This window comes from Seriola lalandi, unplaced genomic scaffold (genome assembly GCF_002814215.2).
Source record: "Seriola lalandi dorsalis isolate HSWRI2012SDOR001 ecotype SW California unplaced genomic scaffold, Sedor1 jcf7180002054486, whole genome shotgun sequence".
NCBI classification, from domain to species: Eukaryota; Metazoa; Chordata; class Actinopteri; order Carangiformes; family Carangidae; genus Seriola; species Seriola lalandi.
Genome location: NW_019525039.1, coordinates 655,967 through 670,213, shown reverse-complemented (window position 1 = coordinate 670,213; position 14,247 = coordinate 655,967). Strand labels below are relative to the sequence as shown.

Below are 14,247 nucleotides of genomic sequence, written 5' to 3'. Positions count from 1 at the left end.
CTTTGCTTTTCTGACAGTGGCAGCCGACAATGGCCTGGACAACTGTCTCTACAAGGTTGCAGTGAGCTTCAGCACAGAGATTTTTGGAACCTTCCGACAGACTGTTGTTTTTGACTTCGGTTCAGAACCTGTGCTGATGCAGCGGATCATGGTTGATGCAGCCTCTATTGAAGGTATGTTACAGGAAGAGAGTCATATACAGGCCTCTGACAAGTTTTATCAATGTTTAAAAATTTTTTCATGTTGTTTTTGTAGTAAATGTTTTTGATATATTGAAATGATTTTTTATTTTAAGTGCAAAATTGGTCAAATACAGAGTTACAAAAGTTTAGGCTTTCACTTTCCGTCTTGTCCTTTGTGCTCCAGACCTAGAACATTTGATGGCAGCCAGGCAGCAGCTCTTGATTACTGCGAAGCGCTGGGACTCTTCCTGTAAGACCATCGTAGAGTTCTGTCCTAATGAGACAATGGCTGAACTGGAGCGCAGCCTCCTTTCCCGCTATCAGATCCCTTTGTCGGCCGACCAGCTCTTCACCCAGTCTGTCCTGGACAAGACTCTGACCAAAGACAACTACCAGGCCCGACTGCATGACCTGCTCTACATAGAGGAGATTGCACAATACAAGGAAGTTAGCAAGTGAGTACACAATTTTTCATGGTTTCTATTCACTAGGTTAGTAAGACAGATTTTAAACAGATACATTCAGGTACATTTCTACATTTCTGAATTAAGTATAACCAAACACTGATATTTGAGTGTTTAAAAACATCTACCAAAAATATATCGGCAAAATTTGAACATAAAATTAGAAGATTTTCATAACAAAAACATATAAAAAAACACATACACCAAAATATATTAAACTTGAATGTGAAAGAATATCGGTGAAATATATGTACAAATGCAGCTTCTATGTACTGCAGTCTTTTTGTATATTTGCCAAAACATATATCTGGAGGTATGTGTGATAAGTTGGTGTTCATGCTCTATGCCGGATACTATATATAGCAAAAACTGACCAGTTTGTAATGGTTTCAGTTAAGGAAACATGTGAATTAGGTGGACATTATTATGACAGTCATATAAGATTTAAATATTTCTGTAGGCACCCTAATACATGAGGAACCTGTATTGAAAGAATTTTAAGTGTGCAAGTGTGTTTGTTAAAAATATTTTACTGATTGTGTTGGGCCAGATGAAGAGATCTAAACATAGAGTCACTGATTTGTGAATATCTGCTTATGAACAAATTAAAATCAAAGCTTTGCCATTTTACCATTCTGAAGCGTTTTGACAGATAGAACTAATGTTAGGTATAAATGCCAGAAAAACTCAAAGCAGCGTTGTGAATGTACCTTGGAACTAACGTGTTGCAAGATGATAACTTATCTTATTCACGGTCCAGATACTACCTCTTCCCAGTGCTTTCAACCAGAGCTTTCTAAAAATCAAGTAAAGTCAAAACAATTTTTATTTGTATAGCGCCACCTCACAACAGAAGTTATCTCAAGGCACTTTCCAAATAGAGCAGGTCTAGACCTTCTCTATTATTTACAGAATTTTAATTCAAAATTCGGAAATGAATTGTTATTTGATTTAAGCTCACTAATCAGAGTAAATAGTCATTGTTACAATACATGAACCAATATGGGCCTAGTCTGAGGTTGACTGGTGTAAATATCTTGTGCTACAAGATGTCATCACACCACAAGGTGTCAGACTCGACCTTCATTGTGAATTTGCTATGTGTGTGTGAGTGTGTGTATTTCACACACAGCTTGACTCGCAGTGCAAGTGCCGTTTATGTCTAATGTGATTCCTTGGAGGTAGGTGACGAAAATAGTGGTTCGATTTTTGCCTTATTTTAAAATTTCTAACTTCCGTTCCATTGCTTTAACTAAATGTGGAGCTGATTGTAAGTGAAATCACAATAAATGCTCCATCCCACATACAGAAACCTAAGTATAGTGGACCATCCCCCAACACTTCAAACCTCTCAGCTTTTCTTTTGGCTCTTAATTTGATCTTGTCTTATGACTCATAGTGTCATTGGACTTGGTAAAGAATTAAATAATGGATCCTTTTCTGCTCTTACTTGTAGTATGAAGTGTTCTTTTAATCTGCTGCTCTTCAAATGTGCATATGAATAATCTCTCTGCCTGTTAAACCATCCATGTTCTGATACTTTTCATGACTGATTCAGTTTTAGTCGGAGAGTGAATTCCTGGAAGCTTATTTTAGACATTTAAATTGAACCTAAGTATTTTTTTCTTTTAGAATAATTGTGAATAATCTCAGAGTAGATTTATGTTTTGCTTGAGAGTAACATCCTCCCTTTTGGCAGTCTTGTCTTGGGAGGTCAAAAGGCATCAGGTAATTATCTAACGTGAGCATAGAGTGAGTCATGGTGAACCAACAGTGCCTTGCTGCCTGTTTTTGTCTAAATGTTTTCCTCTCTGAGAGTATAGCCAGAAAGCTGATGCAAAACCACACTGGTTTGCAAATAAAAACAGAATGTATTAACTTATCTGCATACGTCAATCATCTGTCACCACTTCATCGCCAATATTTCTTCCTATTTCATCACTTCATATCAGGCAGAGACCACAGAAGCAATCTTAAACAATCCGGAACTGAAGTGATGTTTAGCTCAAAAGTGCTTCAATTTTGCACTAAATATGTGCACGGATAAGCTGTCAATGGTTGTTTTTTATTTGAAGGACACATCAAAAATACTTTGGCTGCTTTTTATGTTCCTCACTGACAATGTTTCATTTAAGTTATAGACTTTCACAAAAGGAATGTAAATAAGTAGTCTTTTTTAACTGTGTTTGACTCAAGACCTTGTGAAAAATTTGTCTTTACAGTGGCAAATGCTCAAAGCTGCTAGAAAGCGATACCCACCTTTGAAGTGACCATCTCTCTCACTGTCACCAGTCTACGCTGACCGTAACAGTGTATAGCTGATTTTTAATGTGCTGCCAGTATAAGTGAGTGAGGGTCATCATGGGGCCACTGTAGTGAAACATGGCACAGAACAAGCTTAGATGCCTGAGGCATGTATGGGGCACTTGGAAATGTATTACCATACATTTTCTCAAGGTGTGTCTGGGGTTGGTTTGGGGCCCGTATATGTCACGGCCAATCACATCAGCTACTTTTATACCATGGAAAAGCAGCACATTCCCCTCTGTAATGATAGTTGGGTAGTTGAATGGGGAGTCTTGGTAAGTTTCTCTCAAATGTATAACAGTGTCTGGACTGTGACTACTGCAAACTAAGTATGAATATGTGGCAAAAGACTGAAGTGTTGGAAAGCAGGGTGGTTCCATGGTTAAAATGTCTGCAATAAAGGAAGGATTCAGGTGTGCCTCAGTGGCAAGAGAATGTATTGAGAAATTGGTACAAGTTTATTGATAACACGTGACAAGAAGGTGTCATGATTGCTTTGGATTGGTTTATAAGAATAGGATAGAGGTTTGTTTAAATCAAATGTCTGTGTTTGTCTCCCCAGGTTTAACATCAAAGTGAACCTCCAGCTGGTTACCAGCTTTATGCTGACTGGCATTTCTGTTGGAGCCAAGTATGCCCAGAATGGACAGCTCTTTGCACGCTTCAAACTCACTGAAACACTTTCTGAGGTAACTGGACTGGTTGAATCGGCAATTGCGGTATACGCTTGACACACTGGTTTCTTCCTTTTCTCTATGTATCTACGTCTTGGTAGATACAGCGTTGTCAGCTAGCTCTCCTGAGCTGTGTTTTCTATTTACCTTAGGACACGCTGGCTGGACGGCTAGTGATGACCAAGGTAAATTCAGTCCTGCTGCTGCCCTTGGGCCGTGAGGGGATCAACAGCCAGCCGCCTCCTGGGGTCAAAGAGCGCGTTTACGAGGCTGTGATCGAGGAGAAGACGAAGGAATACATCTTCCTGAGGATCTGCAAGGACTGCTGTGAGGAGCTGGGGCTACAGCCTGACAGAGAAATACAGGTACTGGTACTGGCTGCACCAAGGGACAAGGAGACACATTTTGCCTAAGCATGAGGTGTCTTTGTTAATGTTAAGTCATAAAAAATGTTAAATTAATATAGACATTAAATAAGACTGGTGGATTGGCACCAGAGTGGAGAGTGCAGGTGTATGATCTCGTAATACAAGTAATTCATTGTCCAGCCTAGTAGATGTGAGTTAGCATCCAGCTCATGATTCTTACCACTCAGATGTTATGGGCTTGGAAATCTTGGTGAATGATTAGTGCTTTAACAAAAAGCTACAGGACAGAAGAAGGCGATCTTGTCAGGAAAACCTTGTGTGTCTGTGTGTGTATTGACTGCACTGCTTGGTCTCAGGTTCTCTGGTTCTGAGAAATCTCCCTTTATTAAATGACTCTACCTTCAGCTGCCTCAGTTTGATATTTTTCTCCTCTCCAGCCGTCGGCAGAGGAAACAAGGCTCTGTGTTAACAGTTATCAAAACAACCCTCATCCTATCACAGTGGAAGCATAATCTTCTTATTCTTCTGCATATGCTGCTCCTGCCTGCTTACGTGCTACAATTGCATTTCCCTATCTCCTCTGTGGGTTCTTACAGTATTCCACACATCCTTGATGTTTCATGCTCTTCTCAGTCTTACATATCTCAACTTCCCTGCTCTTGTGTTTGTTGTTTATTTCACTCTTTTTCTTTGTCTTTCTACCCCACTTTCCTCCTTACTTTGTTCCACTTGCTCCTTTTTATTTTGCATATTTTTTTTCCCCTCCCTCTGATTTTTACACCTGTATCCTAAAGGCATTGCATACTTTACAATAATATTGTTAGGAGCCTATGTCTTTCTTTATTATGACTGAGCCCTACAGCAGTGAAAAAACTCAGCAATTACATACACCTGGTTTAAGCGAAGGGATTAAATAAAAATGTAAATAGACGAAGGGAAATGGGATGCATCGAATTTTAATTTAAAAAAATCTCACTTTTGAAGGGGTTTGAGTATCCAGCCCTTGAGATTGTTTTTTTTGACTGGTTAGACTGGAAAATTATATAATTTGACCACTGGTGGTTATTAATATTTTAAATGTCTTTACAATTATTATTCACACATCGCATGTAATGCAATTTATGGCATGGGTTGGATATATTATTTTTAATAGGGATAGGGTTATTCTCTGAATCCTGTGGATTCTCTATAAATCATGAAAGAGGATCATGAGCTCAAGTTGTTTGATCCAGAATTATGCCACCCTAACAAAATAGCTTTTGTTCCAGGGCTATTGTATTGAACCGAATTATATTGTATTCCTTGCAGCATAATAATATAATATAAGATAACTGGGCAGATGAGCTGTTGTTTGGATTGACTGCTAAGTAAGCTCTTGGTGTTGCTTCTGTGTCAGGTGGAGCTGCAGTTCCAGCTGAACAGACTGCCACTCTGTGAGATGCACTATGCCCTGGATCGCATCAAAGATAACACCATCCTTTTCCCAGACGTTAGCCTTGTCCCCACGATCCCCTGGAGCCCCAACAGGTGTGTATTCACACACACACACACACACACACACACACACACACACACACACACACACACACATACACACACATACACACACATGCTTGACTGTTAAAACTGATGCAGAAATTTATTTTACATTAAAGGCATCCATCAATATTTTATTCTGGTACAAAATGTACTTTTTACAATTTGTATGATGAACAACAGTATTGATTGCTACCACAATAAAATGGTTTTCACCTCCTCCGGGCATGGTGTCTCACACCATTGATTCAGTTCAAACTCTGGGATATATTACTGCCTTTTAAATGATGGAAAAAGAAGTCAAATACAAATAAATAAGGACAATTAAATTTCACTTTTCACACACAGCAGACTGTTTCGTGTTGCTGAGGAAACCTTTCATATTGCAGACATCAGATATTTAGTAAAGGCTACAACCTCCATTTATGTTGTTTTAACAGTGAGGAAAGATGTGTGCTCACAGCATGTACACACATTCGTGTACAGTAAATAGTGCTAATCCGAACCACGTTTATTATACAGAAACTCCTTTAATACCTTCACATCATATTAGCTTGACAGATACCCTCACAGAGGGGACACCACATCAATTTGAGAGTTGACTGAATATCCCTCGCCTTGCTGACTTGGCGGTCATTCTGAAATGCTAGCAGCTCCTTGCAGCTTTAGATATCTCTCTGAAGTTGGACAGGTGAGGGGAGCGAGGCAGTAATCTTTATTGACTAGAGCCAAAGTCAAATATAATCCCTGTGATTTTCCAGGCTGCTGCTTTATCTGGGCTCCAGAATATGATTGATGTAGACTTTTGTTTTAATTGGAATTTGGATAAGTGAGGGTGATTCATTAAATATGGGCCAAGGAGTGAACCTAGCTAAAGTTTAAGTTTCTTTATGGTTGTTATTTGAGTTTTAACGTCTATGTCTGATGGATATGCCTCAAACGGTAGTGCCATAAAGCTTTACAAGATGATTAATATATAAACTCACACTTTAGCACTTGATTCACAGAGTTTCTAAAAATGACTTCATCATTTGAAGCACTGCATTACGGTTTTGTTTTTTTGTGTGAGTGAAATACAAAAATTCCTACTAAACAGCAGTGAAGAACCATGCTGTCTAGTCCTCTTCACATCTCCCACCTTCGGATGATGATAGACCTAAACAGTATGTAGTTTACTGATTTTAAGCTGGTGCTCAGTCTTTGGATTTAACACTAAGATCAGGCCTCACAAAAAAGATGAGATGATGGTGCTTTGATTAAAAGTCTTACTTGTGCCTTTGCATGAATAGAAATGATGGTACCATGGAGATCAGTTGGCCATTTTACTGTATAGTATACCATATATCTAGGATTCAGTATTAATTTCACCCTTTTTCAGTTTTTGAATTAATAACCTTAATAAGCCAGATGTGGATGCATTATTGTAATAAATGAGCTGTTATGCCTCTCAATCCACTCAGTGAATTAAGATGTCCTAATTAGTCATGTCAAGGTAACCGTGGAAACTAAACAAAATGTTACTTCTTTTTTTCACCTTTTTCTTCCTCAGTTTGGAAGTCAAAATACAGTATGTTAATCTTGATCACAGAGAAGGTTGATTAGTTTATCCGAACTTTGATTGAATTTCAGGAAAAAGTATAGTTGGCATAAAAGAGTTTTGTCACACCTAATAGTACTACTTAATAAATGAATCCATCTCTCTTATAAACATAAACACATGCACGCATGCGCGCACGCACACACACACACACACACACACACACACACACACACATACATTGACAAACACTGCGATATTGCTCAGCTGTTGGAACTCAATCAATTGGTGTTGGTGGATTTAAAGCTTTAGAGGATACAGTCTTCATAATGAGGACAGTGATGCTAGGAGACAAACAAAGACACACGCTACATGCAGGATAACTCACACATTCACAAGTATGTGTATGAAATCACATATGTGCATCCCTCTTTCCTACCCATCTGTATTGTTCAAACACACACACATAGCTGTGTATTAGACAACTGTTCAGTCTGTTCAGTGCTGTCACTTGTTTTTTTGTGGTGAGAAGGTATCATGCCTGTGGCACATCATTCATTCTTCTCTGCTCTGGATGTCTGTTAATGAAAACAAATGTCTGACTTTGTTTCATGTACACACATGTAAATTGTTTCATGTACACACATGTAAATAATTGTGTAAGTTAATTAAAAGTTGATCTATTAATTCCTCTAATTTCCCCATCCCCCCCTCCACCCTCAGGCAGTGGGATGAGCAGCTGGATCCCCGTCTGAATGCCAAGCAGAAAGAGGCCATCCTGGCCATCACCACACCCATCTCTATCCCCCTGCCCCCAATCCTCATCATTGGGCCCTACGGCACCGGCAAGACCTTCACCCTGGCACAGGCTGTCAAACACATCCTCCGCCAGGACCACAGCAGGTCTGTGTATGGTTTTTTTTTTTTTTCATGTTTTTTTCTTTTTGTTTGTTTCAAGATGTATTGAAGCATTTTTACCTCTGTTGGCAACCAGGAGAAAACATGCACCTTACCAAGTCTTTACCATGCATCCTGTGGTGGTGTGATGAGGTAGTCTTATATTTGGGCCAATGTATATCTTATGGTAATGCAGCTCAAAGCAATGCAATAATAACACTTTTATTTGTTTTTGAGAATGAAAAACAGTTTGCACTGATTGCTTGGAGCTGTTTTTGTTTCAGCACTTGAAAGGTGTTGGGTGTAAAGAGGGAAGGAAATTTTGCACATCTTGACTTGTTAACAGGTGTGAGTGTAAGTGTTGGGAAACTCCGTACCTGTGAGATAAATGTCAAATCCCACACAGATTGTTGTTATTCTGTGAAATATGGCAGTAAAAACATAATTTAATTTCAATCTGCACTTTTCGGCACGTTTCTAGTTTCTTGGCTACGGCTAGCTAAAACTAATGCAGTTTAATACGACTGTGAAAATCCTGCCCTCATGAAGGTTATAATTTTCTGTTTTTAGTGATTGAGAGAACTGATGATTCAACTTTATGCTCATTTTGGAGGCTGTTGTTTATGATTTTGTTTAAAAGTATTGTATTGTTATGGGAGGTTTTTGTAATATTGAGTCTCGTAGCTAAAAATGGGCTAAGACGCACCTCTCAGTATAATGTAATACAGTTCAGCGACATGTCTGCGTGTTTTACCACTACCATTATTAAAACATTAGTTAAATTTTGCTGAAACCTTTCTCACCCATATATTTACCAGCCTTTACATCATCTTAAGATTTAATAAGCAACCTTGATGTCACAAACCTCCCTCTTTGAACTTAGTAGGCTACTGATGCTACTAACAGTCGTTGAGAAATAATAAGGTGTTATTAACTTAAGTGTAAGCGGTTGAGTGTTTGTACGGAAGGAAAGCTGAGTGCGTGCATATGTTTGTGTGTGTGTGTGTGTGTGTGTGTGTGTGTGTGTGTGTGTGTGTGTGTGTGTGTGTGTGTGTGTGTTATCATTGGCATCATTAATAAAAGCTTAAGATGACAAGGGAAGTCACTCAAAGGGCGTGGTGGAGGTGGCAGGGGGTGCTAGGCTGTGCAGTGGCCTCAGTTTTAGCCCCAGGCCACTAACAGCCTTGTGTTTGACATTTGAAATTAAGAAAACACTCAGCTGCAAAGTGTCAAGCTGTGGTGTGTGTGCGTGGCTGTGGAGGTAGAGCCTCTGTTTGTGCTGTGTGGTTGTGCATACTTTGGAGTGTGTATGTGTCATTACTTGAAGTCAAAATGTGCTGGTCGTTTGGAGGAATTTGTGTCATTTGTGGTCACTGCACATGGAGAGTTTGATGATCAACGCATTTCCTGTGCTGGAATGGATGTTCATATAAACCATAATCTGATCAATCAAGTTATGTCACTTCAGTAGGCCAGAAAGTGTTGTGTAACAATAAAACATAGCAAGATAACCTTCCACTGGCATTTCTCATCATTAGCGTGCTCCCTCACTGTGTGCAGATACCCACAGGAAATTATGCAGCTTCTTGTGTCAGAAGCAAAACGATGTTGCACAAGCACATAAATGTTTCCTGGTTTTTATGAAAAATGAATGCAATACCTCGGACAGTGTGCCTTGAACAGAAGCTAACATTTTTTTCAATAAGGGAGAAAGGGGTGTATATATGTAATGTAAAAAAAAAAAAAAAAAAGGCCTGTGAAAAATGTGTAGCAATGTAATATTCATTCTTCATTTCACTCTGAATACATGTAACATTCTATGTTAAGGATGAATTATAGATATTTTAAAAGCTAAGACAAGAGGAAGTGACCCTCTGGACTTGTGCTGCCTGCTCATAAAACTGTGAAAATGGTGAAGAGGAATTCATATAGACCCTGGTCAGGTGTACCCAGTATGTGCTGTTATACAGGTCCAATGCTCAAAGCTTTCTCTGCAAATACAGTATGCTGCTGCAATGTTTCACTAATATTTAAATGAGTACCTATAAAAGACACTTTTGCAAAGCTTTCAATTTAATAAGTGAACATAACTTACTTTGCTGTTTGTCTAACAGTATAATTGTTGTTGGGCTTAAAAGCGTTAGCTGTAAATCAGCATTGTGACGAATAATTCTTTTTCCTTTGCTGCTAACATTTTATGTAGTTTTGTAAGTATTGGGGATAATAAGCCTTCTCTCTCACACATGCTTCATCTTTTAAGATGCAACCACTGTTGATAAAAAATCAAAACTCTGAAGTATACCTTGATGTTAGAAGAAACTTTTTGTATTTGAGTCACAGAAATTAACATTAACCAGCCCATAAATAGAGGTTAAAGGGTCACTTCACCCCAAATAATGACACAAAATGTTCACACATCCCACAAGTGGTATCTAATCCAGCTGCTAGTTTTGGTGTTCCATGGTTTTGATATCTCTGCCAGTGACTATTGCAGCAATTGTGCATCATGGTTTATGTCTGACATTGTTTGTCTTTACAGGGTCCTGATTTGCACCCACTCCAACAGTGCGGCTGACCTTTACATTAAGGACTACCTTCATCCTTACGTTGAAGCGGGCAATCCACATGCCAGACCTCTCAGGTAAGGAAACACACTTGCTTAAAGAAGATTTGATAGCTAAGGGCAGAAACATGTTTTATGTGCTTTGTGTATGTGCATGTACTCTGTGTAACAGTTAAAATATTAAGTTGTTCACTGAAGAAGGCATTAAGAACCCAACGTGCAGTTGACTTCACATAGCTTTTAGGATACAGCCCCACACTCTTGTCTTGGAGTTAAACACATACACGTCGTGGTTTGTCTGCTGTGAGCCACCTTATAGTCCGTGTTCATGTAATTTCTGTGGTGACAGTAGTACACCAATATTAATGATTATATGAACTAGTTAAATAGCAGACAATTTCAGGTTTTAAAACTCCCTACAGTCTTTGAATTTTTTTTTAACATAGCCAAAAAGAATCAGTTAAATTTGATATTTTGTACTTAGTAGTTGTGTCTCTGTTGGCTAAGGTTTGCCTTGCCAGAGACTATTTGTATGACACTCATTTTTACACATCAACTGGATTAGCATTATTGGAAAGCCTGCAGTCAGAATGATACATCCATATTATACAGAGATTGTTGAGTGGTTGGGTTGTCTTTGCCCTATAGCAATGTCAGGCAGACATCAAGCTGACTTTGGAGATGTGACTTCAGTAAGGCTCCTGCTTTAAGAACTACACCTGGAGGCAATAAACACAAGCTCAAGATATACACACAACTTCCTTACATTGCACGAGTGACTTCTAATCACATTTCAGCAACCCCAGAGGTCACAAATGACAGGGAAGCAATGTCTGCCTTGACCGGCAAAGGCCTAACATGACAGCTGGGTGTTTGTGTGTGTGTCTCTCGACACACACACAAGCCTAGGGACCATATGGGCAATCAAATGGCTTGTTTCACTTGAGTGGCCGGTCTGATTTCAACCGGTTCCAGTGTGAATTCCTCCATAATCACTGTAGCAAACTCCTCTCTCAGCTCCCCTTGTCTCCTTTAGGATGAGTGGACTCACTCAAGAATAAAGAGCCATATGAATATTTAGGGCCAGAGTCTGGAAAAGGACTGACCAACATCCCAAGGAGACAGTCTGTAAGGGCTTTCCTTTCTGGCTATCTGTGTCGATCAGTTTGCTGCAGACCTGAGGTGTACACAGAGTCATGTGCAGCCATGCAAAAGAATCTGTCCTGTAAAAATTCTTCACTCATGCGCTGTTTACATTTTGTGATAGTTTTTGAGTCCTTCTTGACACAATAACCTCATGCATTGAATGAATTTAACAATGTGCATATTGCAGGGGAACGAATACCAGACTACTAAAGTAATTGCTGTTGTCCTCCTCTAGTTGTACCTCTCTCCCCTGATCGTTGTCCTTTCCTCTCTCTCTCTCTCTCCAGGGTATACTTCAGGAACCGCTGGGTGAAGACAGTCCACCCAGTGGTCCAGCAGTACTGTCTCATCTCCAGCACACAGGTCACTTTCCAGATGCCCACGAGGGAGGACATCCTCAGGCACCGCGTGGTGGTGGTCACCCTCAGCACCTCCCAATACCTCTGCCAGCTTGACTTGGAGCCCGGTGAGTCATATGAGTAGATATTTAGTAGTCTCTAGAATAGTAAGACTGCTTAGCGATGGTTGTGGTGGAAAGCCATCGCCCTCAGTAGCATTCATGTCCTTTGTCAACTTGATACCTGATGATACAGGGAGTTCGGTAGGTGGTGGTTCGGTATGGCATGGTTTACCAGTTTTCCAGCAGATGGTTCTGCAAATGTCTCCGGTGGTAGCAATCTAAATTATTTAAATTTCATGAAGGGATTAGGTTAACGGAAAAACCATCTGCAGTGTTCAAACAACATTTGAAGAATAAGCACATACTTTATCAGACATACACACAGAATACAACAGCAACCAGATATATATAAAACCCTTGTAAAATGTAACATCACCAGCAGTCTTTAATAATAACTAATGTTGTGGATTATGATTTTTAATTCAACTCAGAAGGTTCACTAATGCACCTTTTGTGCACCATATGTAAGTGAGGCGGAGAAAATATTAGAAATGCCAATACAATGACAAGGAAAATCACAGGCTCAAATATTAACACAGAATTGAGTCAACACACAAAAGCTCATAATCATATGCAGACACAGCTCAGAGCATTCAGTGTCCTGTGGTGTCCTACCCGGTGTTGGCAGGGACCCACCGTTTAGAGAGAGATGGAAGTCATTTAAGTCGTGTAAAAAACATGGAAAACAAACCAATTTGTCAGTGCAGGCTAATAACTGACTCTAATGTGTCAGCGGAGGGGGCTTTGTCTGTTGCTTGGGAACACCATCTGCCTGTTTCTAATGTACTTTACATCATTAGCCCTCCTCCCCACGTTTCATCTCTCCCGCTATCCTGGTGTTCAACGGTGATGAAAATTGCCAGGAAACGAGGCAACTGGGAGCCAGCAAGTCTACTAAGTAGCAATAACATATCTCCCACCTCAAACACAGAGTTGCCCCAAAAAAGATGGTTATGCTGCTATTTTATGTTTGGCTTGTCGTTTTTCATCTTTTATTTATATATGTGTGTATATATATATATAATATATGTTAATACCACTGCCATGTGCAGGCCATGGAATTTTATTGTCTGCTGCTAAGTGAGCACAGTGACCTGCTGTGACTAGTAGGGTCGCTTCTCAGCCGCTCTTGCCTCTCAGATTTGACTCCCAGCCGATTCTCCAGTCTGTAGCCAATGTAAGTTTCATCCCCTAGTTGAAACATGTGCAAGTTAGGTGCAGTGGCAATTGGTGTGCCCTAAGAAGTTTTCTGCTGTTTTAGTTTCTGAAAAAGGCTGAATACAAAAAGTAATGATTATAGAGCTGTTTGCTAGCTAATGCAGTAATGGAGAGTGAAGCCCTCTTGTGTGTTATTTCCCCCAAAAATGAAAAGTCGAAAAAATAAACACCTCACATTCAGTCCACAATGCCCCCAAAGCTCTCATCCCTTAAATTTATTTTGGGTTCAGTTTGATTTTCTGCCTTTTTCTCTGCTGACAAAAGCAAAAAAAAAAAAAACAAAGCAGACTCTGTATTCATGAATGAAATTTGGCTGCCGGGGAGACATAAACATTTTTGATGATGATGTTTCCCCGAGGTGACGTGCAGTGCAGCTCTGTGTGTTTTTCTACCATCCTGCCAGCTGCTGTTCAGAATCGACTACATCCCTGTAATTGGACAGTCACAGGACTGTAATACAATTACCTATAATGACTGCCACATTTAATCATTATTTCTTAAGCACAAGGAAATTAAATTTGTTAAGTTAACCACCCTGAAAACAAAATGGTGTAAATGAACCAATTTGAAGGTACAGGAGAGACATTTTTCAAGTTGATGCCATATTATCACTTCCCAGCAGAGCAGGGCTTAGCTGAATATAATATGTTATGTCTGGAGGCTACTGGACCTTTCAGCCTGGTGATAAAGGTTCAGAACTATAGCTCATACTATAGTCAATAAGGGATTGGTACTATCTGAAATTAAGTTGGTTCCTAATGGGTTCACATTGTGTGGCCGGCACCAAAATACATCCAATAACGATATAAGAAATCATGTTACCGTCAGCTTTGGGAAATAATTTTTTTGTGAGATTAGACAGTTTGACAAAGCTTTCAAATGTTTTATGGGATAG

General features: G+C 39.5%; 1 protein-coding gene across 1 annotated transcript in view; it reads left to right on the top strand.

Annotated features, from left to right (window-relative positions):
* The window catches only part of helz (helicase with zinc finger), a 59,235-nt gene that overhangs the window by 15,419 nt on the left and 29,569 nt on the right, over nucleotides 1-14,247 (top strand). Inside the window, exons 11-18 of the mRNA XM_023412707.2 lie at nucleotides 18-173; nucleotides 367-637; nucleotides 3,516-3,642; nucleotides 3,780-3,992; nucleotides 5,392-5,522; nucleotides 7,792-7,971; nucleotides 10,505-10,606; nucleotides 11,962-12,140. Coding sequence (XP_023268475.1) covers nucleotides 18-173; nucleotides 367-637; nucleotides 3,516-3,642; nucleotides 3,780-3,992; nucleotides 5,392-5,522; nucleotides 7,792-7,971; nucleotides 10,505-10,606; nucleotides 11,962-12,140 — 1,359 coding nt within the window. The remainder of the gene's footprint in view (nucleotides 1-17; nucleotides 174-366; nucleotides 638-3,515; nucleotides 3,643-3,779; nucleotides 3,993-5,391; nucleotides 5,523-7,791; nucleotides 7,972-10,504; nucleotides 10,607-11,961; nucleotides 12,141-14,247) is intronic.